Below are 25,712 nucleotides of genomic sequence, written 5' to 3' on the forward strand. Positions count from 1 at the left end.
GCCTTAAAATGGGAAAAGGTCTTCTTGTATACCAGATACAAGCTTTGTATTATGGCCTTGATAAAAAAGGTCTCTCTCCAGTGATATCAACAGAACATTCTTAGTTCTGGTTCTGAAGTGATGCTGCAAAAATGAGTGACCCATTCCTGCTCCAGGACAGTACTCTGTGATTATCTCCAGATGTTTGGATGATGTGATAAAAATCATGCTGTGATTTAGAAACTTGGAGACATCAGTTGTCCTGTCTGTTTGATCTAAATATAGCTCAGCCACAAATAGTACTACCAAAAAACCACCTGCAAAATTTCCTCAGGGCATGCCTAATTCAGATGAACCTCTCACTGCTTCCTCTGACACACTGAGAGGGGGAACTTCTGCAAAATCCTCTGAGATCTAAGCACACACATATGCAGCCCTCTTGAAAGACAGGTATGGTGTGCTATTTGTCTGGAATATGAAATGAGATTTGTGCAAAAGAAATTCTTCTGATTTCACTTAATTACTTTACCTGAAGCAATGGTGTGTGCAAATTCCCATCATCCTTTGCTTAATTAAGAATGCCCAAGATCTTCCTATTAATCTCTTTCTCTGTAAATCATCCTTAAAAATCCTAATCCTGTTCCATGTAGCTTTTGCGGCAAATAACTTTGCATGTTAATATTTAGGAGAATTTTTTTCTTTTTTTTTTTTTTTTTTTTTAACAAGTAACAAATTGAGCACTGCTCCTCCAAGTTGGTTCTGTGAGTTTGTGTTTTTTGTATAAAAGCTGGACTGGTGTCAGTCAGCTATTGAAAGGTTAGCTCATAGAAGGTGGTGCTCCTGTGGCAAAGGTCAGGCAGTTTAAGAATTTACTTTCCCTCAGTTCAGATGCAGGATCTGTTTGGGTATGTGCTCTTCACCCTTTTCCTTGCAATATTAATTTCAGTCACTTTCAGTTGCCATTTAGACCACTTACTTGTGCGGTCTCACAGAGTCACAGAATATCTGAAGTTGGCAGGGATCCACAGGGGTTGTCTAGTCCAATCCCATTCTCGAACAGGGTGACCTACAGCAGGTTGCTCAGGGCTGTGGCCTCTGAAGTTTTGAATTGCTCCACAGACGGAGGCTCCACAGCCTCTTTCTGCAACCCAAATTTTTTTTTCTTATGTTTAAATGGGATTCTCTGTATTTTGGTTTGTATACATTATTTCTTCTCCTGTCACTGGGCACCAGTGAGAAGAGTCTGGCTCCGTCTTATTCATTCCCTTTCATCAGGTATTTACACACACTACTGAGACCCCCCCTGAACCTTCTCTTCTCCAGGCTAAACTGTCCTAGCTCTCTTAGCCTCTCCTTGTATAAGAATTTTTGAGTGCCCTAATCATCTTCATGGCCCTTTGCTGGCTCACTACAGTAGCTCCATATCTCTCTTGTATGTGGGAGCCCAGAACCGGGCACATCACTCCAAATTTGGTCTCGCCAGGGCTGAGTAGAAGGGAAGGATCCCTCAACCTGCTGGCAACACTCCTCCTAATGCAGCCTAGGAGGCTGTTGACCTTCTTTGCTGCAAGGACACATTGCCGGCTCATGGTCAGCTTGCTGTCCACCAGGAGCCCAAGGCCTTTACTGCAAAACTGTTTTCCAGACAGCTGACGTGCTTTCCAGCTGTTTCACTGGGGAATGTTTCCCACATGTGCCCAAACAACTGAATTACTGTTTTTCAGATGGCTGATGATAACTTAAACCAGCAAATCTCACATGAAAGTGTATCTGAGTACACTCATAGTATTTGGCTTAACATCTGATTGCCTAGTTCTTTAGCCCATATAGATCAAGGGAATGACTATTAGTTTGGAATGCCTGCCATGCCACTCGTCTTCTAAACAAACGACCTCTGAGATGCTTTCCCTCATGGAAGTTTTTTATCCTTCAGGGGCAGGGCTGTTTATTATAGCCAGAAGGGTGACAGTTTGCACATGTCCTGGAGCTTTAGCCATATCTGTGTTCTTCCTGTGGTCTTGTCTAGAGATGTTGGAAATAATATTGATTGAAGCTCCTTACTGATTAGTGATTATTTTAGCATTCTTTGTCTTCTCCTTATGGCAAGGTTCCGTATGCTGAACTGCTCAAAACAGAAGCTGTTATCCAGGGAATGTTAACAACAAAGACTAAAGTTTAGGATGAAGAACAAATGAGACAGAAAAAAAGCTTTTCTATACCAAAAGTAACACAAAAGATTGGAGTTAAAATCTAGTGTTAAATTTTTCTTCTCCTAGTACATTTCCTTCCAATTAGTTAACAGTGATAGCACAGTCCGACATGCTGCACATTTAGAAGGTGACTTTGAAATCAGAGGTGAATTAAGAGAGTCTGTGAGGATCCTGAAACTACATTCTTTTTCTTGTAGATGTCCTGTGTTCTGAATAGCTGCAAAATCAAATCCCTAAAGTATTCAAAATATTGGTCTTGTCTAAGACGTAAAAGAAAGTCTATGCAGTTTTATTCTTTACATGATGAGCTGACCTGACATTATAACTTAATGACAGCCTAGAAGCAGTGCTTAGAGGGCAAAAAATAATCTCTTACTGCTGCTGAATTCTGTTTTGTAAGTAACTAGTGGAATACACTGTCTGGGTAGCTCTAAGTGGAGAGAAGCTAAAAAGAGATAAACTTGATAGATTATTGAACCAAAATCAGTTTGATCATCAGCAGAATTATTTGTTGAGGGGAATCCAGAAATTAAAGGTGTTACTGGCATTGGTCATCAATAATTTTTATGCACAGTAAGGCTGCTTGGGGAAGTCTCTGCAATAGGGATTTTTGACCTAGCTAATCTGCATCGCCTTTCTACTTGCTATGAAATTGTAGCTTGCTTGCAATTTCAGTTAGCCTTCCTTGCATCCCAGGAAAGAAATCACCAGATGGTCTGAGTCAATTTGCCCTCAAAATGCAAGAGTTCCTCTATTACTCTGACCCTGCAGAGGAGGATGCAAAATGAGAGTAGAGGAAGGCTGACAGTAGCTAGGGACCATGAATAATCCAGCTGGGGTTTGTTTGCAGTCCCTGGGTGTCTTCCTCTTTCTATCCACAGGTTTCTCAACAGGATGGAAGTGTTGTTAGGAGACTTGTGGTTACCTAGCTGAATGGAGACAGCCATGTTTACAGTTATTATTACTCACCTGGAAAAAAAAGTCTGTAACAACCATATCTTGTCAGGCTTAAAATTATCAGTTTCCCCATGCTTCTCTATTGGAGATGTAAAGGGGCCATTTCTCTGTCACACTTTGGGGGATAGGAGGGTTGTTTTTGTTTCAGGGCTGCTTTCAATTTAGGGCTCTGGGAAAACGTGACCTGGAAAAGAAATGTAGAGGGGAAAAGCCACAGGATCTTCTCACCTCTCAACAAATTCCTTGGTAGTTGTTAGAGGCAGTAGTTAATCTGATAACTGTCATCTCTGGGACAATTCAGGAGGAATCATCCTGACAGGTTGCAGATGTTTCTTCCTGTAAGAACCAAGGTTCCACCATCACCATCCCAAAAACTGACGTGGAAAGCAAGAGCAAACACAGTCCTCTAGCACTATTGACACACTGAAAAGGTAATTTATAAGGGAGGAATAAGGGGCTGTGAAAACCTCTTCCCTTCACTTAGCCTCTAATAATGCCAACAAACAATTATTTGGAAGGACTTTGACAGTGTCTCCTTCCAGCCTAAGCCTCTGAAAAGGCCAGATAACTTTGTCTTATGCACAGCAAGAGATGTTAAGTGTGTATACACATATATGCATGTGACTGTGTGTTACAACAAGGCTGTCTCAGGTTAACTCGGTTAAGTCTCAGCCAGCAAGTAGCCAATCTGGACCTGTCCTGACCCAGGAACAGAAGACGGTAACCAGCCACTTACAATGTTCTTCCAGGGTGAAGGTGCCTTTTTTAGTAAATGATGCCAGGTGTTTTCCTGCTCCAGGCAAAGTCTAACACAACTCCCAAAGGATACATGTCTTCACTTCATCCATGTAACCAGGCTTGATCCTGCTGCAGCCCTCCAGTGCTCTGATGATGAAGTATCACTGTAAATGCCCTCCCCCTTTCCCCAGCACCCGCCTTCCTCCCCAGGTGGATGATTGCCAGTTATTTGACAATAAAAATGCCTCTGAAATACAGGCTAAATGCCTTTATGCAGCCCTGTTGGGGCAGAGGGGTATACAAGAAGCCTCCCCATTTGGATGGTTGTGCAAGGGCTTTGCACAATAACAAAGAGCTGGCTCAGAAGCACACAGGAGCTGAATTTGGGACCAATGTGCATGCAGGGGTAGAAAGAGGACCAGGCAGAGCCAGCATCCCACCTACATACTAAGCATTAGAGGCAGTGGTGTCCAACGGTAGCTAAGAGACATGCAGAGACGCTGCTTCTTTCTGATCCATGGTAGGAGCCTAGAAATCATCAATAACTCCAAATGTTTGCTAATGCTGAGTGCTCCTACCTGTCACAGGATGTGTAATTTCTGGCAACAATTAAGACTCTGATTACTCATCCCTGCAATCAAGATTTCAAACTCCTTTCCTAGACCTGGTGTCATTTCTTTCTGGAGGTATCACCTGCCTGTTACATTAAAGACCTTCCAAAATCAATCTTCAGTCACTTGACTGAGCTGATGGAGTGAAAAAATCATGTGGATGTCAGCTTGCCCCCTTCAGGACTGCAAACCAATTGTGTTGCCATCATGCAAGTCTGCAGATGTAGTCTCTTCCTCTTACTGCCATGCTTCTCCCACCAGGTAATGCAGCTGATCAGGCTGGGTGCTTTGCCCACATCCTGCCTCTGTGGGGAGTGTGCCTTCTCCTCAGTGGAAGGAGAAACCTTTTCAGATGCAGAGGGAGTAGAAGGAGGTCCTGAGTGTGGGGAAGGAGGGAGCTGGTGTCATGGTGGTTTTCCCACATTCTCACAGGACTGACTTTCTCTTGTGCTTTCTCTAGGGGCTACCAAAGACATGGGGAAAATGCTGGGCGGGGATGAGGAGAAAGACCCAGATGCTGCCAAGAAAGAAGAGGAACGACAGGAAGCCCTCAGGCAGGAAGAAGAAGAGAGGAAAGCCAAATATGCCAAGATGGAGGCTGAAAGAGAAGTTATGAGACAAGGGATTCGAGACAAGGTAGGAATCTAGCTTTCAGCGCACAATGGGCAACTTACAATGCTCAGTGGAGAACTACTGTTTTCAGCTGATTTGTGACCAGTTCCCTGAGCACCTGTGTAGAGCCAGGTAATTACTTTGCCACACTGAACTTTCTAAACTTGTGCACTGTCCTTTGAGCTCTGTCCCTGTTTAAATACACCTCCCACACAGAAAAGCCCTGCAAAGTTGAAATAGAGAGTGAAAATGAGGAAAGAAAAATGTGTATTTTTCTCATCACCTGTTAAATGCTCACATTATTTTAAATGTTAGAGGCTTCTATGTCCCTATGGGGGTGCTTTCCAAGCTTGCATTTGTTGTTTGTGAGAAGGATCATACTTCAGTGTGTTTCTGAGAGATATAGTCCAAGTATCTGCTGTATTGCTTCCAAGGCTTTCTTTGTGTTGACAGGTGAAATGGGACAAATGTACTCTACTTTTCATATTTAGGCTTCCACTACTCACAGGGGATTCATCTGAAAGAAAGAGATTTTCATTTATCTGAGGGACTTAACCATTGGGAAGCACTCTCTTCTACTTAAGTTGGTTCTTGTAATGATAGAATTTGGCGTGAGAAGGAAACAAATAATTGTGAGGATTCAGAATGAGATTGAAAAGAAATGTACAAAACAAACATTTACTAGAGAAATAAACTTAATTTAAGGTAGCTGAACCCATTGTTACCATACATTAGCTTTTAGAGACTGATGTGTGGAGGGAGAAGGCAGTTTTGCTGCCTCACCCTCAAGACTGGGTCAAAATTGTCTCTTTAGAATAACTTAGCTTTATAGGAAGAGGTCCCAGAGCTTAGATAACTTGGAAAGAAATGTGGGTAAAGTTTGGAGGAGGCATTTCTGATGATGAAGGCCTGTGTGTTGACTTACATCACATGCCAAAAACCAATATAAAATACCTGTAGACAGAATGAGGAGGTGCTGCTTAGTATAAGAGATGTTCCCTGTGCAGTGCCTAGCTCTGTGCAGGTTACAGTGCCCTAAGAAAACGCCTGGGAGAAATCTTCAAAGCCTCATGACAGAGCTGAGAGCGCTGTCCATAAACAAAACTATGTCTGCACTGGACCAAACATATGACTCAATCCTTATGATTCAGGAGAGAAGCACAGATAAGGGTGAATTGTTCTGGTGGCATAGTGCATCTTGTAAAGAGATATCAAGAATTGTTCTGCAAATAAAGAAATTGGGATTATGCATCAAAGAAAAGAACGTACTTACAGGGAATTGTCTACCTGTGACACTGCCAGAGAAAGGTATTTATATGATCATTTAAAAGAGGGTATTAGTTACCAGACAGATTCAGGACCCCTACCTGGTCAAAATTTATTGGTTTTATAATGCATTTAATGAATATATATCTAGATAGTGTAATATATTAATATAAACATATCAATGTGTGCAGTATATGTTTAATGTATGTTTATAGGTGGAATTGTTTCTAAGCAATGACATAGATCTGCATTAGGCATGAGGGAAAAGAAAGAGTAATGAATTTCTGAGTTGCAGGCAGATGGACTAATGCCCGTTTTTCACTGGTATCTGCCTCTTTTGATAGACCATTGAAGTGTTCCCAGAATTAGGTGGGAATTGCATTTTTCTTGCTGTTGGGCAAACTGCTGTAAAGCATTTAAGAAATCTGAGATATCCTCTGTTACAAATCCAAGGTGATCTAGACTAGAATTCACACATCCACGAGTAGGATGCGTACAGCCTGAGCTTGGATGAGACATGCAGCCAACAGGGATTTCCCTGGGGTACTGTCAGCTATCCAGACTTTGCTGAGTACTGCGTGGTGAAGTCTCTTGGAAATGCATTGGCTCCTGAGCGATATGGCAAACAGTTGGCTCTGCAGGGAGAGTAAATGGGGATACTTGCAGGAACGTTATTTGACCTGAGTCAAAACTCTGGATTGCAGCTTTTCTAGTGATGTGGTGGGTTACCTTTGAGATTAGCAACAGGAAATTGTGTTTTGGGGAGTGCACCTGGCTTGTGAAAACACAGGAGCTCAGTTCCCTGTGGTTTTCTTTCTCCTGGGGATAATCCCAGGTAGCATGCATTTGAAAGATGAAGCTGTTTTCTGCAGAATCTGAAAAGATGGATAAAGCTGTAGAAAGGAGCTGTTGGTTTTGGGTTTTTTTTTTTTTGAAGTTTGAGAGTTCTGTGAAAGAGAGAGATTACTTTGTCCTGACAAAGAGATGGATTTGATGATATACAAGGCTGTCTCCAACTTTTGTGAATTGGTGGCTGGAAATGTGAAACAAATGTTGAAAGAACAGAAAAAAGGGCTGGATTATTTCCTCTATTACTTATTTAGAAATTACCTTAATTTCTTCTCCAACTCCAGTAAAAGCAGAAATATAGAGAAAGAGAAAACTGAAACAGAGATTCTGTCTGGTATGTATACATACAGAAGTTGTTGTTAGCAGGTATGAATTAAATCCAGGAAATTTTAAGTATTAGAGGTCTCCCCCAATATATTTGTTCATTTCTCACATAAAAGAGTAAAGAATGAGCATGTGAGTTGAATGAGTGGGTAGGAACAGGTTATTTATGCAGAATACAAGTTTGAAAGTGTGTGTCCTAGGTCATGAACTCACAGTCACAAAGTTACTCCCTTAGTGCAGCTGCAGGATGTCAGGGAAACAAGCCAGGCAATCACGACTTCATCAGTTAGTTAATATGGCTCTAGGTGAGGCCTACAGAAAGGACAGGCTCATCATGTTTGTTGTTTTGGCTTTTTGCCTTGGCTCTTCAATGAGTGTGATGAATGCATTCTTTTGTTTCGGGCTTCAGGAAATGTGGGAGCTATAGCAGAGCTTGAAAGGAATGATGACAGATACCACAGATATGTTCCAGCATGTGCTAACTTCAGGTTTTAAATCCAATCTGTTAAATTGAGATACATATGCCCTCAGCCCAGCATGGCAGCTGGGCACAGAAATTACTTAGGGAAAGGGTAGAATGAATTATGCAGCAATCAAATATTTTTTTCATAAAAAACATGTAGCATTTTCATTTGGAAATTAATTTTTAAAAATGACATTTGGACATGACATTTTGAAATAACTGGCCCACCAGTTGTCTGCCAGCTCCTACCCAACATTAAAGTCCAGCATCTGATACTGAAAATGGATGGAAAGAATGTAAAGAACATAACAGGTATACTCCAGCTTCCTTCTACCCCAAGGTGTGTGTATGCAGCTTGCTTTCTGATCTGATCTGGGGTTGATCTCAACGCTAATGCCTCACAGATCTTCTGTGTCTCTGGGGAGAGGTGCCACACCTGTCCAAGACAGGCAAGACTTCTGAGATGCCTTCAGTGCCCTTGTGCCTGGTAGGTCAAGGCTGTTGCCAGTGCCCTGGTGGTAAGACTGTGGATAGCTAATATCCCTGTTACCTTGGAAATACCAAGTACTATCATCTTGCTGTGGTAGAGAAGCCATCTTTGTTTCCAGTGCTCTTGGGTGGAATACTGCATTCTATAAACAGATGACCTTGTTTGTATTATATACCTGCACACCTCAGCAGTGAAAGCTAATTACTTTCTTCATGTAATGATCCATAATTACTTATTTACATAATTAATTATTTCCACCACTCTGGTAGAACCCAGGCCTGAGAGTGCCCTAGTCCATGCTCTGTAATTAACACTCTACCTCTCTTGGCTGCTAGTGAGACAATGCCTGTAGTTTGGCTTCCTGAAAATCTTACACATGCTTTAGAGAGTCAGTGTTGCTCAGCCCATACTGAAAAGTAGTAAGACCTCAAGGCTATCCTCACAATGGTGGGTTCCAACCAAGAAGTATTGAAGCATAGTCCTCTGTCCAAATGGCTTGGCATCAAGACAGAATTTAGCTTTGAATTTAGACCATGCTTGAGATGGAGCATGAACTGCTTCAGTAGCTATTCTATACTCAGTTCTCAGTGTGAAAGGGGGAAGTGTCTCTGGCCCAGCTTGTCTTTAACCACCCTTATGTGCTGTGGGGAATAAAACAGAAGTTCAGTTATATTGATAAAGATTCCTGCCCTCCAAATTGAGCATGAAATCTGCATAAGACGTATGGAAAGTTAGCAAATGGGAAATTCAAATGCTGGAAGAATTAGGGTTGTATCTACAATTATGATTGACCCTTTTGGGTGCCATGTAAAGATTGTGGCACAGTGCTTAATTGCATGGCTATACGTTTATGCTTCTAGGATTCTCAGCTCTCCCGTTGCACAAGACAAGGTCAACTGTTTTCTTATTAAGCACATATTCAGTATTCCATCTCTGCCATGCCTTACAATGTGTATTCTCAAGCTCATTTACTATGCAGTATCCAAATTCTGATGGCAACATAATGAATTTCCTCATTTGAGGGTTTAATTCTTTGTTGCTATTATTATTATGCTTTCACTAACATAGTTGGTGAATTCAACGCAAGCATGGTTTCTTCTGAGATTTATCTGGGTGGGGGACAAAGAGTTTGTTGACTTTTTTCTGTTTGCAAAGTACAAAAGCAGAAGGGTCATTATGTCATTAAAGCCTTGGTGGCAGAAGAATGTTATCATCTTGTTGCATCAGTGAGCCTCTATGGCACAGTCAGAAATGCTTGGGACTTCCTTATCCCTTTGCTGGCAATAGGGAAAGGGTGAAGTCTGGCGTTTGATATTTGTTCCTGCAGGCAGCATATCACACAGCAAGAGAATTTGCAGTCCTTGTTCTGTTTAAGTGTGAGTCCTTCTGTCTCTGGATGTGTGCCATTAATTCTTCCCGTTTTTCTTACTGGGACTTTAAATGCTCTCAGTTAGTTAGGTTAGGCAGTAAGATTCTCTGCAGTATTTGGTATTGTCCATGTTCCAGGAAAACCATGAAAACTACTCAGTTCTTTGTAGGTATTTAAGATGTAATTTCCAGATCTTCCATGGTTTAAGGTAGGTGGTATTGGAGTTTACTTCTAGAAAAGTGAGAACATTTGGGTTGCTGGCAATGGGACAAGTCCTAACTTAGGGCCTTTGTTCTCTCCAGTAGGAAAGTGTTCTCATAATGCTGTTTTTTTTTTCTTTTTTTTTTTTAAATCTGATTGCTGAAGTCACTTTTGGCACTAAATCACTCAGACAAAAAAGCAATCAGGATTTATAGCTGCAGTCCAAGATTCTTGTGTGAGATAATCAACATGCAACATCATATAATTACTTACTTTTAATATTTAATGTGTATATTTCCATATGTAATTGGTGCATAGCTGTGAAAATTCTGTTTCAGGGCAGGAAAAGTACTAGAATGTAAATTGACTCTGTTCTCCAGCAATATCAGACCTTTGAAACTAAGCTACAAGCTCAAACTTAACTTTGGTAAAACTTTGTTGCTATAAAACAGCTTCACAATGTTAGCAAAACACTTCGGTGTCAGCACATCTATGGGATGTTTCATTCTTATCTAACTTCAGATGCAGATATTGCCAAGGGCTTTAAAAATTCCTGTACAAAGGAAAGGAATTTCACTGCCTGAAAATGCAATTTTGAACGTGCAATCTTCCTTTTGAGGAAGAAATATATAGGACATTTTTCATTGGAGACTATCAACAACTGAAAAAAGTGCAGAAATTGTATTCTTTGCATGTCAAAAGGTGAAGGGTCTTAAACAAAGAAAAGATTTTCCTCAGCAATGAATCATGTTCTGTAATTCAAATGATAAAATTCATATCTCAAAGAACAGAAACATTCTGCCTGATCTCTTCCCTTTTAAATCATTGATATTAAACTAGTGATGTGATTTTTTATCTAGCACTTGTGATCTAATGAAGCTGTGACTACTGTTCAGTGTGTGGGCCTTAAAATATATTTTTGGAGATGTATATGTATTGCGCAGATGGAGAGGTATCATTAACTTGACTCTTCTCCTGCTTCCACAGTGGCTTTTGATAATTCAGGACAAAAAACAAACAGAAACAATTTCTTTGTTTAGTTTAGTTCAGTGCAGATACTCTTTGCGCTGTAGACCAAACAGTGTTTACAACTGGGTCACAGGTCCTGTGGCTGTGAGAAAGCAATAGGCCTGGCTATGACACTCCCAGTGTGATACTTTGGAAGACAGGGATTATATTGTGCCTTCCAAGAAGTGTGCTCTGGGGTGGGTGGGAACAGTTGTAATGCCAGTAACACTGACAACTGAGAAGAATTGCACTTTCTGCAGCTCTTAAACCATGGGCTGTTCTGGGTGAAGAAGGCTGCAAGGGCAATGTCCTGTGGTGTTTATTGTGCTCTGGACACATTGAATTCATTGTTTTTTGAGGACAGTGGAAGCTGGAGTAAGCCCAAGCAGAGTCGGAAGAAGGAAAGGACATTTGCAGTGTGATTGAAGAGCACCATAAGCCTTCAGATAGTTTTCATATTGGCATTTGGAGGCATCCAAAGGGATAAAGTGATTTGACCTGGACTAGACTTCTGACCTCCTGCCAGAATTTGTCCACTAACCAGTTGTATGCATGATGCACTGACTGGCCTGTGTTGCCTCTGAGCCAGATTCTTGAGTTTCTGTATCAGTTTTCTCCATAGCTTAGAGTACAGATCTTTAGCATCAGACTTATTTCTGGACTACAACCCTTTGCAATTTTACTGAATCACCCACTTCTCTAACACTTTTAACCTTTGGAAATTCCAGCCAGATTTGATTTCCTGCTTTGTATATCCAAAAAAGTCCCCTTGTCTGCGAGGCAGCGACTGCCTTTTGTGAAAAGGTGAACAAACTGGTCTCCTCCAGTAATAGGAAGCACAACTAGAAAGCCAAAAGTTAACAAGGTTATCTTGGTATACCTAAGTTCAGCAGTCTCTCTTGAAAGTTGAGAGAGAGAACAGTGCCTTCCCAGATGTGCTTTTCAGCACGGAACAGGGACTGATGTACCTGATAAGGACCTCCAAGGCCATTATTAAACATAGTCATCTTCACAGTGATTTTAGGGAATCTGTTCCTACCTAACCCCTGTAGTTTCATCTTTATATTCACTTGGAAGTACCAGGATATGCAACATGTCTTGGCCTTTGGGAATCCAGCTACCTACATGTATAGAATTCTCTACGTGGTCTGAATGAAGGTCTGTGAGCCAGGTCTTATCTTTTGGCATTAAAACTAACAGAGCTTCCCTGATGGGAAAAGCTACATGGATTCCTTCCTGTACTGTAGCTTTAGGCCATTTTTAAAATTCAGAAAAGAGAGGCACCATTAGCAAACCATTGGAGCTTGGAAGCAAACTGACATCTTTTTCATCTGCTTTGGTAATAGAGGTTCAGTTACTTAACAGAACTCAGCAGGTTCAGCTTCCAGCTGCTGATTCCCCCACCAATACCTTTTGGGGCTCATTAGTCAGCTGCTTTGTGCAGCTCTGCCTTGCTCTAACTTTGTTTCTATGTCTCACACTAATCCAAATCTGCACCAGTAGATGTCACTTTGGATATTTGCTAGCAATACTAGAACCCACTGGGTGAGGCTTCTGGAGTTACTGAAATGACTCTTGAAATGCAGCCTTTTTTACTGTTATGCACTGACTAGAGTGTCTTGTAGAGTCATTCAGCTGAAATCCTCACTTAAACAACTTTTGTCTCACTGAGCTGGCTTGCAAAACCTGTGCATATTGCTGCCATGGGGCAGAGCAGATTCACCCACTCAGGACTGGGTGCAAAATAAGACCAAGCAGATGACATACAGTGATTAGTGCTGGAATGTAACTAGGAAGGACATCTGAATGGTGTCTTAAGCCTTCTTGGCTGTGACTTATTGAAACTCTAAGCATTTGGCTCACCTACTTGGAAAGGCAAGAAGTATGGACCCAAACAAATGGCCTTTTCCAAGTTCTTTTCTAGTACCATTGCAACTGAGCATTTGTGTTTGAACAGCCACATGTTACTTCTCAGCCAGAGGTGCTGTTCTACCACCTCACAGTCCCAATCTACAATTCTGGCCCTCATACCAAGGTGCTCCATTAGCAGAAGATCTGTCTGGAAACTAACATCCAACAATTTTAACTGACAAATTATTCTGCATTCATAATAAGGAACCCTTCAGTACAGCCCTCCCTCACCCCATCAGTTATTTATTTATGTTACCACCCAGAGGACAAGAAAAGTGGGAAGGCAGTAACTATTTGTAATTTATTGTATGATCTTACAGTAAACCCTCCTTCCTCTCTTTCCCTTGTGCCTTTTTTTTCCTGGTTGAACTGCTGTTTTAGGAGCTTTCCTTTTTTTCAGAGCCAGGGCAGACTGACTACATTGCAGAGCAAGAATGTGTTATCTATGAAGCACTGCTTTACTTCTACAGAACATCATTACTATAGGGAAACAATATACACAGCCATTGTATATTACCAAGTTTGTGCACATGTACACACAGAGAAATGTATATAGAGAGAGTTTGAACAGATCTTCCGTAATCAGAAAGATTTTTTTTTCTTTGCGTATGGCAGAAGATGAATGCAGAGGGAATGGCTGCATCATGGACAAAGCCTTACTTCATTCCAGTTTCAGCGGCAGTCTGCAGTCACTCTTCACAATGTCTAGTCCACAGCTTGAGGAATTCTGTGAGGGACCTGCCCTTCTTCAGGGGGAATAGCAATGGTTAACACCTGCATAAAGAGGCTATTGAGTTATAGCTTATTAAGTAGTAGCATTCACAGTCATCCCTACACCGACAGGTCAAATCCACTATATGAAGAAGGAAGGAAAGCTACCTACATGCATGTTGCATCCAGAGTTCTCTTTTTGCAAAGGCTGCAGACTTGTCTTAGCCTACACCCCCAGCAGAGCAGGCACAGCTCACTGTCTACCTGAATTTTGGCTGGAGTCATTCACACTGGCTCTCCAGAACAGGAACTGCCCAAGTCTGTACAAAAGGAACTAGGAACCTGTATGAAGAAAACAACAGCAGGTCTTTTCAGTGGATTTCTGCCTGGACTCCCTATGAGAAACATAAAGGTAACAGTATGCATTCACCTCTGAAATACCAGTTAGCTCTGTTTCTGCCTTTTTGATGCTTCTTTGTGATTGTAAGTGTGGCCAAGTGATGTGTCTTGTTCACATCAGCCAGCAAGACCAAGCTGCACAGAGGAAGGGCTTTTTCCCAAGACATCTCCAAAATCTAATTTTTTAATTATTATTATTTTATTTAATTTTATATATATGTCATATATTAATTATATAACTTAAATAACATATATATTATATAATATATTCTGTATCGATTATATAGTTTAATTAATAATTTTTTTATCATTAATTTTTACTTAGCATTACTGCTTGTGATTTACAGGTGGAGAAATTGAGCTACTTGCCCAAAATCATGCAGTAGTTGTGTAGGGAATTGATTTCCTGAGCTGGAGGCCTAGGGATAGTCTGACCCTTGTGTAAATGAGGTTTCTTCTCCTTCTGAAAACCTGGGCACCTCCACAGGCAGCAGTCCATGACAGAAGTTTAGGACTTGGAAGTGAAGACCATCTCAGAGCCTGTATGACCCACGTTCCCATTGCTACTGGTCTGTAGAAGTGACTGCCATGCCCACACCCTTCCACTTGGAATTTCTTTAGCCAGGAGAGCCAAGACCACATGGAACAATTTATTGGCTAAATCCCAACAAGGGCATGAATGCATCCCTTTGCATCAAGAGGCAGAACAGCTCATTTGCTGCTCTGCTGCTTTGGGGAATAAGATATTCTTTCCTCAATGGAAAAAACCCTTAGTCAGGATCATATAAAATTTGGCTAAGTGGCTGGAGGAGCTCTGAGTTTTTTCCAACACACCCACTCCAACTCTTTAGATTCATCTCTTCTCTAAATGTAGACAGTTCTGTTCTGGATCATGCTGCTTGTGTCAGCCTGAAAATGCAGACAATGGCATGAGAGTGATTTGATCAGTACCATTGCCTGTAGTAAGTACAGCTACACCATTTTTCTTTCATGTAACTTCTTTTTTTTCCCCTAGCTTACAAATTAGATGCAAGGGGAAGGGCTTGTACAGTTGTTGGTTCTTTTTTATGTCAGCTAACTGAAGGACTGTGAAGATTACCAAACAGGATTTAAAGGTCTGTTCCCTTTTTGCTGCAGCCAAAGAGCTCCTGTTACTGCTTAAAACCAGGCATTAACCACATTATGTCTCATACTGCCAGTTTGTTATCTGAGCCTTGAACTATCAGATAACTCATCAGGACTTTATGAGACCAGTGGAATTATGCCTGCTTGAGAATGTAGCCTGATGCCTTCATGGCTCAGCTAACTGATGCATCATTCTTTTCTGTTAAAAGTCATCAGAGCCGGACTCAGCCTCTGAAATGCTGCTGGTTCCTTAGAGCAAGATGTGACTTTGTGCTGGCCTCACCACAAAGCTCTGCATCTGTTCTGACATTGCTTTCAGTTTCATCAGGCTGGGATTTAAGACTGTCAGGGAGAATTAGTCATCCCACATGACTGAAAGAAGAAGGGCTGACACAAGGCCAGATCTGAGTTCATGCATGGGTCAGAGTGATAAAGTTTGGGGCGTGCTTTACTTGTGGTAGTTGTGTAGCCTTTGCCTGCTGTGTGTCTTCATTCCCCATGGATGCTTGTTGCTTTTGGTTAAGCTGGGAAAAGAAGGGCGGGTTTGCATGCCCCATGCCTAGTGAGTGCCAATTTATATGGCCTTCCTGAGGGTCTGAGACAGGCCTCAGGAGTTGTCTTCCCTTCCTCACTGGCCAGCTTTGAGGCAGCCATGAGTAGGGTTGATTTAATCTCACCAGACTCCAGTGCAAGACACCCTGTCTGGGGATCCAGGCCAGGGCAGCCCACTTGCTGATGCAGGAGGAGGGCTGCGGCCTTCTTTTTTTGACCATGTCGGAGTTTGAGGAAGGCAGGCTGGCTGCTGCTGGGGGAGAAGTAGGGTATCTGGGGAAACATTTGCCCTTCCATCATTTCCATTGGATGTGGTTTTCCGTGGTTCCCTTCTTTTCCCTTCAATGCAACCTTGAATCCTGTCTCTGCTGTAGGCCTCCTCCTTTGCCAAAACAGCACGTAAGTCTGCCTACTCCTGCTGGGAAGCACAGACTCAGGTTATGCAATATCTACTGAGAGGGAGACTTCATGGAGGAATTGTTTTTCCTCAGTTAGGAAGAAGGGAGAAAGAATGCAGCCTGTCAGCTCAATGCCACCACTTTCAAATTCCCTAACATTTCCTGGAACTGTTGGCATGGTCTTCACAAGACCATCAGCCTAAAACAAGTACTATGGAGCAGGTACAGTGCTTTTATGCTCTTGGTCCCAGCCAGACTTCCAAGCAGCCCATTAGAAATTTAGGATCATAATAGGGCTCAGACAACTTTTAAAACTGGTGCCATATAGGTCTGTAGGATCTCACTAGTCATTTTACAGCCTCTGGACTATTTCTGTCATGCTCAGTAATAGGAATGTAAATTCTGTCTCCTTATTAAACAGGCTGACCCTAAATTAGAGGAAGGATTCTTCAGCCAGAGATTGAAACAGATAGATAGTCCAAGCAAAGGCCTGATGTGGGAAAGGCAGCTGACAATTTGCCCCTTGAATAGAACTCTTCATCCACTCAAATGCGGAAAGCACAATGGTGCTTGTAGGTGGTTTTTATTCAGGACTTGTATGACTGATTTCCTTTTTTGGAAGTTTATTTCAGCTGCTACCAATGAGTTTTGGGGATAGAGACATCCCAGTGTACCTCTCTTGAAAATCCCTAGAATGTTTTGTCACATTCTGATGTTTCTGATGAATCCCTGGTTGTTGACTAGTGGGTCGTTCCTGTCTGTAATGAGTGGCTTCTACCACTCAAGATGCTATAGGCAGAACCTACCAATTTAAACTATAAACCTGGGCAGCAAAGGCAGAAGTGGCAAAACAGTATTGCAGAGAAGCAGAGGATCAGCTTCATCATGTCTGTGTGCTTGGGCCAGCTGCATATCTGGCTAGAAAATTCTTGCTTGCTATCTTCACATTTCCTATACTCTGGTGATTTCCTGTGCTCACAGATTTCCATGCACTGTAATTTGCAGTGGGTATTAGGTTTGGTTAGAAGAGAAGAAGCTAGTAAACTGCCTTCAATGAGGTGCAAGACAGCACCTCCACTTTCTACAGTCAGTCTCTAGTTGAATGACAAGGAAGACTTTTCTGCCCCTGCCCACTTCAAGTTAGTTTCATATAACATGGCTTTTTAGCTCAAGGTGGGAATTCAAATCTGTAGCTTGAATTTAACTGAATTTTTATCTGGAGTTGAGGCTGGGAGTTTTAGAAGAGCAAGGCTTCTGGGATATTCTCTATTCATACCTCATTGCTACTACTACAACTCTACAGTGTTTTTGCTCGTGGCCAGCTCTGATAGTAGAGATGAATGAGAAGATTTAAAGCAGAAACAGAGAAACATGTTTCTCAGGCATGCTCAGATCTCCACAAAGCCTTGGACATGATGCAGAGCCTTCCGGAAATCTGAGAGAACAGTTCCCTGACTTCACACAAGGCCCTGTCAGTTTGATGCTATTTAACAGAAGTAGGCCTACTTTGGTTAACTCCTAAAAGTTTGACAGTGCTTTATAAGTCAGGAAGTACAACACCAATGCCTTCTATCCATGTGCCAGCTAGTCTTCCAGCCTTTACAAATCTGTCCTTTCTAATTTAGAGAGCCAGCTTTCACTCCTAACTATGCTGTCTCCTTCAATAAAAGAGGCAATAACGTGTATGTGCTCTTGAAACAGTCTCTCAGTCTTGATGTGTGCTTTTGCGCTTCATATGTCTTTCTCCCATATCTTGAGAAAGGAGGCAGATTCCCAGAGGAGGAACTGAGGACCACAGATCAAGCTGAGAGCTGCAAGGGTGGCTTTATGTTGAATTCTTGCTGGGAAAGTCTGACTCGGACAGTGAGAGTGCTGTGGACTGATGTCTCTACAGGCATTTGAAAAGTGGTTGTCCCATCCCCAAATCAACAGTTTTCAGTGTAGGGATAGGGTGAGGGTATATGTTCTATTTCTTACAGGTTGTTGAGAAGGAAAATAATGTACTGTTGTTAAATTCCAATGCATGGTGAAAGAGTGCCTTCCTCTTCCAAGAGATTTGGTAGGGAAGGGTAATCCGCAAACAGAAACAAATGGAAAAGCACTGGTCTGGCAGTGCTTTTGGGTGAATGGCCACTCTTCTGTCATTCAGACTGGCTGTTTAGCAAGTGGTTTAAGTTTATTGTGTGCTGCTGCATGCTTTAGGTATGGATTTGGAGGTGGAGGGAGGTAGGGGATGTTTCAGGGCTTCACTTTTGACAGGTAGTGTGTGAATCTCAAATGAGAAACTGCCAAACGGTGCCCAGAGATAGGGATATCCTTGCTCCTGCAGGGCATCTAACACTGTGAGGGAAGGAGCAGGAATCTAACTGGCTCAGAACTGCTCTGGAGGCTCTTTCCCTTGACAGGTGTGAGTCCCTTGTTTAAGCTTCCATTTTCTCAGAGATTTAGCACTCAGCCTTGTTTGACAGGCTCAGTGAGCGTCAAGGAGAAACGCCTGTCACTTATGCTAGTCATAATCTGCCTCTCATGCTGATATGTCATATTAGAGCCTGTGTAAAAGTCACTCTGCACCCTCCAGGCCCTTCCAGAAGCTGGAGTCACAGGTCTGTTCACTGACATTTTTGGCAAGAATCTCTGAGTGAATTTGTTTGGCAAAGCAATCACAGTGATGGGGCAAATGCAATCACAGATTATGGGAGAACTCAACACACTAACATTTGTATTGATTTTTCTCTTCTGCCTTCTGGCTGTTCACATAAAATGGTCAATTCATGTTCCCAGCACTGCTTTTTGTCTCTGCTTGCCTCGCAAATGCAAAATCAGATTTTAAAACAAGCAAACAAACAAGGCTGTGTTCTTTTCCTTCCACTGACTGATCCCAAGTTTCCAAAAGGCAGCTTCTCCCTGAAAAATACAGCTACTTCTCAAGAGCAAGCCTGGGATTTTTGAATACTGAGAGCACTCACAGAGGCATCAGGCAAAGGAGAGAAGGAAGGGTCCTTTTCCTTAGATTCAGCTCTCCCACACTGTGCCAGAACTGGGAACTGACCTGCCTAAAATATTTCTGTCTCTTCAATTTAATGATGCAAATGAACACATGAATATTAGAGGTACCACATGACAGTTAATGAGCAAATATCCAACAGTAACATAGAGTTTGAACCCATTAAAATAATTTAAATCTGCTTAACACAATTATGAAACCGTACTCTTGATAAAACTCCTTTGGTGACAAGTTTTAGGCTCAGTGACATTACATTTTTTTAAGAATTCTCACCACTTGGACAGTGTTGAGACACCTTTGTTTCCAGTCCCAGTGATTTGGGCATCCCTTGTGTTTTTCCTGTATTGTTTGTATATATTATTGAGGCAGGCAGAGACAATATTTGAAATCCTGGCAGGAGGTGGTAATTTAAACCTCCTCCCTGGCTATTTCTATAATATATATCTTGGCATCTTAACCACAGAGAAGTGTGAATAAGAGCACCAGCATAACACAATAGCTGTATGAAAGATTATCTGTGATTTGTTGTCTGCTTTTAGTAAGGATGCCCAGAAATGAAAAAAGTATATTTCAGGCTTAGTGAAGTGATTTATTTGACTGACATGGATTCTTTTCCTCTGGTGGCCTGAAGTAGTTTAGAAAGAATTTTGAATTTTTGGTTCAAAAACTAAATGTAAAAATTCATCAATTTCTCCCAAGTCTGATGTGAAATAAAGTTGAGAAACCAGCTATGGATTTACTGAAGGGTGGGAGTAATTCAGGTGCAGAAAGACGACGCAAAGTGCTTTGTCTGTCCTGGTAGCACCAAACAGCATGAAATCCATTCCCATATCTCACACATTCACCCTGCAAGCTTTTAACACAAAATATAACTCTGCTTTTTTAGGAGAAGTTCTTGCCATTTGCTCTGTGGTGACTTGGAAGCAATGTGGTAAGAAGCCCTGCACTGTTGTGCACATATAAGTTTGTACAAAATCCTGACAAAGAAGCCTGAAATAAAAAGTTCAAAGCTTCAATGCTAGGTAAGCACAGCTTTGAAGGAATTTGTTAAGAATGCCACAGGACAAAACTATGGCTCTTCCTAGTGCAACTGTCTTGCAACAGCATTGCACAGTTCCTGTTCTCCCAGTCTTTTGTAATCAGAGCATCGTGACTGTGAAGTAAGGCAGTTGCTCAAAAGATACTAAAAATGTCACAGCTCCTCAAATTAAAATCAAACCTGAAAGCTCTGAAGTGTTGGCTAAGTGGAGTACCAGTTATTAAAGCACCTGGGTCTTGCTAGGAGATGCCAGGTCTCTCTGGCTTTACTGTACTCAAGGGCATGCTGAACAACTTGACAATATGAATGAAAAATCAAACTGGAAGCTGCACAGTGGGATGCCTGTGGAAACAGACTTAAACTACAACTTTAAGTTGGTACAGAGCTAACAATAGGCTACATTGGATCAATTTATCATGATTTTGGTTAATAAAACACAATATTTTCTTCACAAGTCTGATTAAATCAGGTAATCTATGCACTTTCCAGTGATCATGCTCTTAAATGCAGCTCCCCTTATGTAAAAACCTCCAGTCTTGTATGCAATATAGTCCTGATCACAGTGGCTAAAAATTCTCATGGTTCCTGGTTTAGAAAAGTAGAACTCAAAGGCAAGAACCTCATTTGTAGTTATGGGTAGGGCATGGGAAAATTCAAGAGTTGCAGTGGCTTTATAATCTACAAAATACAGTAAGTACCACCCCAGTAAGCAGCCTCATGCTTTCTAAAACAGAAATTATAGTGGTGCTTTTGTGACAGGGTGAAAGGTGAAGCAACACATAAGGACAGGGATAAATTCAGCCTGGAGAAGAGGATCTCAGTCTCAAGAAGCAGCCTGGCTTCTGTTTCCAGCAGTCGTCTGAATTAGGGCTATAAGATGGTTCGTTTGGTTGCCACAGTCCTGCGTAGGAAGGGCAGCATGCACTTGGTGTCAGGGTTATCCCTGACCTGAGGACACTGCTAGACAGATGTGCCAAAGTGAAAGGAAAAGCAGATGCGGAGAGGGGGTGTGGTGTGGGCTAGGTATATGACAGGGCCTGGGTCACAGCTTGGTGGGTGGTTTCCTCCATCCTGCTTGAAAAATTGGTTTAAGATACTACAGGTCCTTGTCTGGCTACTTCGCTCAGCCAGTTGCCTTTACCTGGGAAGCAGAACATTTTAGGAAGATGATACCACAGCTTAGAGAAAAATACCCTGTGGTAGAGAAGTGTTGTTAATGATTCTGCTATCCTAATGATCACAGTAGAATTTAAATTTGTCATGCTTCCTATCACTTCTGCTACACTGTTCATTTAAGGAGCCATCCCACTGTGAAGACCATCACAGAGCATAGCAAGAAGAGGTACAAGTTTCTTTTGAGTCAATATCCCTTATCAAATTTGGATTCCACACCACTCTTGGCCTCCCACCCCCAGAGAAGAAAAAAAGAAACAAAATTAATTCAAAGTCACAGTAGGTAGCTGATTATAAGCTTAAACAAGATAACACATGCATGGATTTTTTTTTCCACTTAAAAAACCACCCAAAATATTAGATGCAAATTAAAGTAACTGACAGTTTTATTTAGAACTCTTAAACTGCAGAGAAATGTCCTACATTATTTAACTTGTTTATATGCAAATTTACAGATTAATACAGGAACAATGATATTGTTATGCTAATCACAACATTTTTCATCTTTTCCACTAAAGGCTGATTTTCACTTTCTTTTGCTTCTCTAAGAGCTGGTGTGCTCTGATTCTTTGTTCTGAACCTATGAAAGCATTTTTCAGGAAAAATGTGGGTTGTTTTGCCATGGATATTGCACATACTGTAAAGGAGGAAACTTTGCAATGCTTTCTGTGTGGATAGTTAAATTTGTTTTGTTTGGGAATGTGTGCATGGGATGGTTGTTTATGGTTTATCTGACCCAAGATATCAGCTCAATGACTGCTTTTCACACAGCCTGTAGGTGGTTTTTCTTTCTTGAAACAATATCACTAAATGTCAACTGATAAGAAAATGTCAGAACCTGATATTGTATGTAATATCTTCTTACATGATTAGAAATGTTCACTATGTATGAAATGGAGTTGACAGTATTTTCTCTGTCCTTTGACTCTTTAAATCATAACTTAAATTTTGCTTAACTTAGGTCATTAACTTATGCAAACTAAAGGAGCAAAATGCAAAAGTCAAGCCAAGATTTAAAGACATTCTCTCCATAAATAAGGAACTTAAATGTGTGTGCAAATGGTAGTAGATCTCAGCCACCTGTCCCCAAGACCAGTTGTGCAGCTGCTGGTCACTCCTAGTCCTCAGCACCTTTCTGGACAGCAGGCTTGTGACTGACATGAGCTGCTGGATTCTGTCAGCTGCAGGAGTGGAGTGCTATTGGCAGAGCTTAAACACAACAGAGGCTCCGGTGATACGGCTCAGCCTTACAATCCTGTGATGTAAAGTATCCTATAGTTGTACTTCAGACCATGGGCATGATACCAGGGTCTCCTGTACTCCATGTAAAGTTAGGAGCATGAGCTACTTCCATGTCTCTGCAGTCTCCTGGCTGCTAGCGAGCAGTTCCTGCCTCTCCTTTGTGCTCTGTACAGAAACAGTAACAGTGCTTATAAACTAAAGTAAAAACAGTGCTCTGCCAAACAGCTTTGTCCCTGACTAGTCAGAGTATTTCCACCTTGCTTGGCCCCTGTCCAGGGCTCTGTACATACCAGTGTCCACACGGCTCTGGTGCAAGGAAGCAGCTTGGACAATACGCCACCAACTTGCTGTGCCTGTGATCTAGACCATCTAGGAACAGAAATGTTCTCTACTAGTGGGTGGACAGTCTGTGAAGTTAAACCTTAGTCAGCCCTTCCCTGGCACCCTGTGCTGAATTCCTCACCCTTCCTCCGACATGGTGAGTTGCTTGTGCTTTCTGAGGCAGCTCTGAGGCAAAAGATCCCAAATATTTCTGAACTGATACTCTCATGCTTTACATACAAGATGGGCTGTAAATTGGTGTCTGCTATGGCTAACTGTGTTGCGACACAGAACTGCACAGCCAGCTCTTCCAAGGGCCCTAAATACTTACCTAGAAAGTATAGAAAAAGTCTTTATCATGGGACACTTCAACTGAAATGAAGTATGCTGCATAGCTGCTACTGCCAGTACTAAAAGCATCCTTGGAAATATTTTTCCTAGCTCAAGAGGTTTTGTTTTCACAGGGGAATGCTATATTAGACCTCATCTTGACAGATAAGTAGGACTCAATCTCAATATTTAAGGGTGGATGATTCTTAGATGCAACTGATCATGGCCTGAACATATTTGCAAAGCTAAATTTAAATAAGCAGGTAACAACTATTTGGTACTTCTGATGGGTGGCTTAGGAAAGGTCAAATCAATAATGCCCTAAACAAGCTAGAAGATCATATTTAACCAGGAAAACATAATTAATAATTTGAAACAGTTGAAGAAATTTTATCAGATGCATGCCCACATTATAGAAAAAGTCCTGATAGTCTTGGAGGGAACAAAAGTCAGCATTAAAAATAGAAAACACACTGGAATGAAGACATTGTGGAACAATAATACAATCAAGATGGTAAAAAGTACCAAAACTTATAAAGGAAAAAAAAAGAGCAGAAGTAAAACTTTAGAACTGGCAGAATTAAAGGCAATAAAATGATTTAAAAAAAAAAATGCACCAAGAAAGAATACTTCCAATAATATTGATCTGCTATTAAATAAATTCTGCACAACTGTTAATAATGCTGAAAATTTTTTTCCAGGTATAGGAGACACAAACAATGCATATGAGATGAAAATTTTTAAAAGTCGTTCACAGCCGAAGATGATGCTAGATAACAGCTCTGAAGTGAAAAGACCAAACTTAGATGACTTATGCTGTAGATACTAGAGACTGGGCCAGTTAGGTGGATACATCAGAAAAAGAAATAGAGATAAGGTAATACCAGTGAGCCTGCATTTGACAATCTGAGGTCGGAAGACAGAATTGATTCTTGCATGCAGTTAGAAGTTCAGTTCATAATATAACAGGACATTCTTAGGCTTACCACAATATCTCTTCTGAATTGTTAGCCTTAAATACATATTAAATGGGTAGAGGTTTTGCAAACAGAATCCTTGTCAAATAGGTAGCTTCTAAGTCTCGTTAATTAATACTCCTTGGCCTTAGACCTAGTGAATGTTTTTATTAAGGAGATAAAGACAGTTGTGTACAGAAAGAACAGAAAATCTATTTCCTTTTCTGCAGGTCAGTTTAAGAGCAAGAAATAACATCCCATGAAAAACTCATGTGAATCATCATGTGACAATAACAATGCTGTGTGAAGAGTTCATTTCAGTCATCAAGCCTGTGGTTTGGTGATCGAAATAAAGGCAGATCCAATTCTTTGAAAAATTGCAGCTTTACTCAGAACCATTTTTGAAACTTATTAAAATAATAAATTATTTAAAAAAGAAAGAAAAGGCGGAAAAAGGCATTTGATGATAAAAATGTCTCCTACAGTTGGAAATTGCTTTGCATTATCTCAGACAATTAAAGGCAAGAATGAAACACTTAATTGTGCTTTAGATGATGTTAGGGTAGAAGCACAGCTCTGCTGGCTAATGACTCAACCTAACCCATTGATGCTGCCAGAATTGAATCACCAAGTTATCTGAAATTTGAATGGATTTCAGGTTGCTTTCTTTCCCCTTTCCTGGCAGGAGAAGAGGGAGGGGAGTAAAAGTTTGCAACCCCCCTGGACCAAACTATTCCCTCTCCCAGAGGAACTGACAGCTGCAGGATGAATTTTAGACAAATTTATGCTGACTGCCTAAAGTATATCTCTGTTTCGGTCAATGGAGCATTATAGACGTGAAGCACACTGTTAAACGAGCAGAATGTGTGCTGTGGGTAGCACTGAAAGTCCTGTCAACCAATTGTCAGAGAAGAAAATGTTCCTGAAAACACTGATGTTGAAAACCTTTGAAGAAAATACATCAATCTGAAAGAGATTTCATCTAGTAACAGAAGAACTAAATGTTTCTGGCCTGATGGAACAGCACTATCTCAGGAAATATTTTTCTTTAATATTGAAACAGCTCTTCAAATGAGGATTCATTGTTGAGAGCGAGTGAAAAGAACAGTGTAAGTGGAATGTCTTAATTTTAGGAAAACAGATCAATTCAGAATTCAGCCTCTGTTTGGAACTCATTTTCATGTAGTATAGCTTTATTTTTTTTTTAAATAAAGAACAATTTCAGTGAGGGAGAAAAAATCAAACATGGCAAGTTTCTTCCAAAACAGCAAAAGTATTGTGCCATATGAGTTTTTGTTAAAGCCAATAGCAAAACTACCATTGATTTCTGTGGTGCAAGCTAAGGTCTAAATAGCTGGTCATAAAGAGCTCAGGACAGCAAAGACAAAGAACAAGGAGGCAAAATGGGTTAAGTGACATCAGTAGGATGACAGCACTTTAGTGGCAAAGCTGAAAAAAATGCATGTTCCTTGAA

The 25,712-nt window shown here is 41.2% G+C and overlaps 1 protein-coding gene across 3 annotated transcripts in view; it reads left to right on the top strand.

The window, feature by feature from the left end:
• The window catches only part of CPLX1 (complexin 1), a 117,072-nt gene that overhangs the window by 67,482 nt on the left and 23,878 nt on the right, over window positions 1-25,712 (top strand). For all 3 annotated transcript variants that reach the window (XM_030004532.1, XM_030004533.1, XM_030004531.2), the window contains exon 3: window positions 4,956-5,131. In XM_030004532.1, the coding sequence (XP_029860392.1) occupies window positions 4,956-5,131 (176 nt within the window). The remainder of the gene's footprint in view (window positions 1-4,955; window positions 5,132-25,712) is intronic.

This window comes from Aquila chrysaetos, chromosome Z (genome assembly GCF_900496995.4).
Source record: "Aquila chrysaetos chrysaetos chromosome Z, bAquChr1.4, whole genome shotgun sequence".
Classification (NCBI taxonomy): Eukaryota; Metazoa; Chordata; class Aves; order Accipitriformes; family Accipitridae; genus Aquila; species Aquila chrysaetos.